Source organism: Gobio gobio, assembly GCF_949357685.1.
Source record: "Gobio gobio genome assembly, chromosome: 6".
NCBI lineage: Eukaryota > Metazoa > Chordata > Actinopteri > Cypriniformes > Gobionidae > Gobio > Gobio gobio.
Genome location: NC_137102.1, coordinates 62,957,753 through 62,963,833, shown reverse-complemented (window position 1 = coordinate 62,963,833; position 6,081 = coordinate 62,957,753). Strand labels below are relative to the sequence as shown.

The 6,081-nt window shown below is 40.4% G+C and overlaps 1 protein-coding gene across 2 annotated transcripts in view; it reads left to right on the top strand.

Moving 5' to 3' along the window:
• Positions 1–6,081, top strand: part of prkab2 (protein kinase, AMP-activated, beta 2 non-catalytic subunit) — a 30,533-nt gene that overhangs the window by 13,655 nt on the left and 10,797 nt on the right. For both annotated transcript variants that reach the window (XR_013816745.1, XM_079819760.1), the window contains exons 3-4: positions 3,122–3,279; positions 3,372–3,465. Coding sequence is in view for 1 of the 2 variants with exons in the window: in XM_079819760.1 (XP_079675886.1) it covers positions 3,122–3,279; positions 3,372–3,465 (252 nt within the window). In the remaining variant the exon portion in view is untranslated. The remainder of the gene's footprint in view (positions 1–3,121; positions 3,280–3,371; positions 3,466–6,081) is intronic.

Here is a 6,081-nt window from a genome sequence, read left to right as displayed (position 1 = left end):
CATTCTGCCATGTCCTTGAAGAAACACTCCAATCAACTTTCAAGTTTCTTTCAATTAAGAAACATTTCGAAAATAAGAGCCTTGGTGTCAAAGGCCGAATTGGAGATGATCATTCATGCCTTTATCTCATCCTGTTTAACAGCCTTTGTATTTGCCTAAATAAGAAAGATTTGTGTCACCTCCAGACTGTCCAGAATTCTGCTGCTAGGCTTCTAACCCACACCAGTAAAAGAGCACACCTCACACTGGTCTGAGCTTCACTTCACTGGTCACCGGGGAAATGTAGAATGCACTTTAAAATGTTGGTTCTCACTTTTAGAGCCCTACAAGGACAGTTACATCTCTGACCTGATACAGCTGCGTCCTCACCTAGTCTAAGATCAACAGGGCAGAGATTTTTAGTTGCCCCCCCACACACATTTGAAAAGGTTGATTTCAAGCGGTGGCACCCAGGCATTGCCTCCTTCCTTTGCCTCGACTCAGTGGAACATTTTAAAACACAGTTGAAAACTCTTCTATTTAAAGAGGCTGGACTGTAGGGTGGTCAGGCCGCTCTTCTGTGCATTTCTGTTTATTTTTCTATATGGTTTTGATTAGGTACTGTAATGTTTTTATAATGTTGTGTATTCCTCCTTTTGTTGTGATTTTTATCTGTGAAATGTGCTATACAAATACATTTTACTTACTCACAGTTCTGGCCAATGTACCAACAGTGTGTGATTATGGCTGCGTTTACACTGAACATGTGATCACCGGGAGATCATTAGCCAATCGGGACACGTTTACATTTGTTCACATTAAAGCCGCGTTTCCACCAGGATCTTTCCCCAGGAATGAGGAACTCTGGGCTGGTGCTCTGTGTGTTTCCACCTCAGGGTCTAAATGAAGTTCCGGGTAAATATTTCCCTCTCCTGCCCCCGGGGTAGAACTTTCTCAAAGTTCGGGAACTTTCGGGGGTGGGACTTGGGCGCTGAACATGCTGATTGGTTGAGCTCATGCCGCATCTTATTTCAACCGGCATTTTTAAAAGTCTTTTGCGAGGTTCGTTCTGCGTTCAGAAAATATCAGTCTTGCTCTTTCTGTCTGATGGCGTGCGTTCGCCTCAGCCATCTCACGGTCTGTAATAGTTGATAATAACATACGCTGTCTTATTTTAAATCTAGCTTTACGAGTTTTCAGAATACGTTCTGGCTCGACCAAAATTCTCGATTTTTTGCCGCGTTCATTTGATCAGGTGGAAAGCACTAACTGCTAATGGGGGTGTTTTCAGAGCAGCTGTTTCACAGGTCTCAGTCTGTCTTCAGAACACCCCCATTGTTTTCACTTTTGGATTAGCCCAACCCGTCTGGAGAAGAGAGACAGATTGAAGAAGGCTAGTTTTCTGTAACTTATATTATTTATTTAATTGTGAGAGCGTTTGAGTTTAAGAGTAAAAGCTTTAAGTTAATAGTCTGTTCGTGTCTCAGCTGAGCTTCTAACGTTATATGTTCGAGCTGCACAGAGCGGCTGAAATGATACTGTCTGTCAGTTACATATGACAAAAACAATTGTCTAAATTATGTTGCATATTCCTTAAAAGTTCTTGTGATGATATCTAGTTGACAACATAGTACTATATTTTCGGAAATGATATTGCGCAGGTGCACGTGATGCGAGGCTGTCAGAGCCACAGACTCGTGTGTCAGACTCACTTCAGTGCGAAATAATCAGATCAAAAACTATTTCATATATTGCAAATAGCCTACTAGTTTTTTATGTTTATTTATAATTCATTTAGGCAGACAACAAGGCTACCAAGTACTGCGCATAGTGCGCAGCTAATCAATTTAATGTTTTTTTTTCCTAACGTAATTTTTAGTCGAAAATTTCAGGACTTCAGTCGACCAAGATTTTCTTTTCTTACAGCCCTACTTTAGACCGCAGTGGAAACACAGACAGTAGCAGGTCTGGGGGGGGGGGAAGTTCCTGTAAAAAAAAGTTCCTGGTACAAATTGTTCCGGGTAATTTCGGTGGAAACGCGGCTTAAGTGTCGTCTGTATCCGGATAACTGTTTCCCGTTCAATATTTAAATAATGTCTGTGGCGCGATTGAAAGGCTCAAATGGCTTCGTAGCTTAAGACAACTTTAACTTTATCATCTATGGTACGCGCATCACGGACATCTTGTGATTTATTCAAGAAAAGTACAATCGTTCACAAATGGAGGACTGGAGGCTTTCCGACACCAGGCTCAGCAGCGAGCAGCTCTTCATAAGATCTCATGACTGATGGACAGGCGATCGCTTCGCTCAGATGGTGAAACGTGACACACGGTATCATGGAAGTCGAAATAAACTGTTTTAAAGATCAACGTTTATCGTTATATAGTTCTAGTAAGTTTAATTTCTAGCATCTGTGCATTAGTTTCTGACCGTCAGGTGAAGTTTATATGACTTCTGAATGCAGATTGGATGGATTGCGTTTACATGACACAGATCACATGTCCTCGACCGCCTCTGCACCAGGACATGCTAATGCTAGGTGTAAACGCAGCCTTTGGGTTAGCCGTTAAAGGATTAGTTCACTTTTAGATAAACTTTTAGAAAAAAATTATTTTACCTCTTATCAGACGAACATGATCATCTCTGAGCTCAGCCATAACTTCCGTTAAGTGAGGTCAAAATACGAGCGTGGTTATAGATATATCGATAGTAGATGCCTCATTCTACTGATCCGTGCAGGCGCTAATGAGGCATCTACGTATATATCTATGACCAGGCTCGTATTTTGACCTCACTCTCCGGAAGTTATGTCTGAGCTCAGAGATGATCACGCTCGTCTGATAAGAGGTAAAATAATATCATAAATACTGCTGGGTTTCTCTCAGAAGCTGATGGTTTGTCTAGATCAGACCCTTATTCATCATCTGGTGTCGTTTAAAGCTGCACTGAAACTGTCATTTGGACCGTTTGGAGCCCATTGAAGTCCATTATATGGAGAAAAATCCTGGAATGTTTTCATCAAAAAACCTTCATTTCTTTTCGACTGCAGAAAGAAAGACATGGACATCTTGGATGTTTAAAACTATCAGCAAAAGTTGATTTAAAAGTGAACTCATCCTTTAAAGCTCGTGTGTTCTCCAGGCGTCGGGTGAGAAGGACTTCGCCCCAGATTTAGAGGACATGGTGAAGACGAGTTCTCAGGCTCGACCGACCGTGATCCGCTGGGCTGGAGGAGGAAGAGAAGTTTACATCACCGGCTCCTTCAACAACTGGAGCAGCAAGATCCCGCTCAATAAGAGGTGAGCCGCCCACCCTCATCAGCAGAAGCACACTTCAGTTCATTCACTGCTCATGCCTGTGCTGATTTCTCTTCACCTCTCTTTTTGTGAAGCCATAATGATTTTGTAGCAATCCTGGACCTGCCTGAGGGAGAACATCAGTACAAGTTCTTTGTTGATGGCCAGTGGCTTCATGACCCGTCTGAGGTGACTATATCTACACAATGTCACATGACTTATGAACACAGCTTCCTATTGTAGGCATCACCACTACAAACAAATGCAAGAAATGATGAGCGTTATAGAGGTGTAAAACCACAGGCCAGCGGACGCATCACTCTGTGCTCAAGAAGTCAAAGTCCATCTGATCCTCATACAGGCAAACGTTCAGGTTAAAGGCATTTGAAAACAACAGCGCGCGCACACACACACACACACACACACACACAGAGAGAGACACACACACACACACACACAGAGAGAGACACACACACACACACACACACAGAGAGAGACACACACACACACACACACACACACACACACACAGAGAGAGACACACACACACACACACACACACAGAGAGAGACACACACACACACACACACAGAGAGAGACACACACACACACACACACACACAGAGAGAGACACACACACACACACACACAGAGAGAGAGAGACACACACACACACACACACACACACACACACAGCGAGAGAGAGAGAGACACACACACACACACACACACAGAGAGAGAGAGAGAGAGAGACACACACACACAACACACAGTAGACGTTTAGCACAATGTTCATGCTTGCTTGTCATCTCCATTGGGCTTGACTGTGCCGCCTCTGTTACTCGTTTACGCTCGTTTGATTGGTTGAGTTTCGTCAGAAATGATTATCCGCATTTCCACAGGCCAGTCAGCTAAAGCCCAAAGTAGTGACTTGAGAAATAAAATATCCTAAATATCCAGGCCTTAATACAGGGATGGAAATGAACTTTTTTGTCCACCGGCCACTGGATTTCAGAATCTACCTGCCACTCAATGTTTTACCGGCCACTTTCTTGTTTTTAACCGATTAATAATTAATACTACAAGCTCTACAATACTTCAGCAGTTTATTTAATCTCAAGTCTCAATGAAATACTGACATTATCTCTTTCTCTCTTATACACACACAAACCATGAGCTGATATACATTTCATTATGAGTAGGGCAGATTAATGGAGGATTCCTGCTCTTTATGGCTTACAGTTTTAGGTTTTTAGTCCCAACAATGAAACTATTATTTTTGGATCTTCTGAAGCGTGTTGACAACATACTCAGTGTGGCAAAATAAGGGACACCCATTCACCACAATATAAAATTTAATATTATTTTACATTTGATTATTTAATTTATTTCAAAAGAACTCTTTAGTAGCCTATTTGGTGCACTTTAAAGGGATAGTTCACCCAAAACTAAAACATTCTGTCCTCATTTACTCTCCCTCATGATGTTCAAACCTGTGTGAGTTTCTTTGTTCTGCTGAACACAAAAGAAGAGATTTTGCAGAAAGTTTGTACTCAGGCTGCTCTGGGGCATCATTGACTTCCACAGTAATCGTCCTGTGTGTTCAAAGAAATGTGTACATGTTTGGAACAACTTGAGGGTGAGTAAATAATGACAGAATTTTCATTTATGGGTGAACTGTCCCTTTAAGCAGTCATTCTGAACCACTAATCACTTTTTTGACAATTCTGTCAATTATTTTTTTTCTTAATTTACTTAAATTATGACTATATTATTATGCAATTATTTGTCCCATTTTTATCTAAATATTCTTTTAATAAATGTCAAACTTTATATGGCAGGATTATTTATTATGTATGATTAAAATGATACATTGATAATAACATTAATTAGGCTATAATCTATTAATTAACCTGTCTAAAATATATATAATAATTCTGTCTGCCAAGCTCTGATAATGTATGGAATATTATATAAATATGTTACCATTTAAAAAAAACAATAAGCCTATCCCTTCAGAAGCAGAGATGTGTGTGTCAGCTTTAAGTCAGTCAGTCTGAGACACTGAAGCTTCTCTAAAGTGTGCAGTTGGCCTGAGGTTCATCACGAGATACTGGACAGACCCATTGATATCTGTTTTTCTACTCAGCTCTATATCTTTGTCCGCCGTCCAGCTGAAACAGTAGCTATGCTATTTTTATGTACCCGCCACGGTGGCCGGTTATTTATATATTTTTAGTTTTACAGATTTATAACGTTATCCCACAAGCACGGCTGCTGTTTTCCCAACATCTGCACAAACACAAATGTTTCATAGACACACACATTCTGTTTTCATAGTGTGTTTTGTTCCTCAGCGAATCAGACGAGTAAATATTTCAATTAGGCTAAACATTCATAGAAACAGTCGTTGGCTAAGTTGGACAGGCTTTTAGGATTCTTGCACGAATCGGTTGGATAAAGTTATTTAACCACGCATGAAGACGGAGACTTGCCAACTCCTACTGCCGTTTTTAGCTCAAATCATTTAATATTCGTACATTAAAATCATAATCTATTAACATAATTTATGCAATTATAATGTGCTGTGTAAATCCGTACATGTCATGTCTAATCAGAAGAGTATTCGCATTCATTACTCAGGTAGAAGTATAGATACTGGGGTTTAAAAAGACTTCTGTAGAAGTTGAAGGATCAACTCAAGCTTTTTACTCAAGTAAAAGTACTGGTTTCAAAACTACTTAAAGTATAAAAGTAAAAGTAATGTTAAGGGAAAAAATGCCATTAAAGGGATAGTTCACCCAA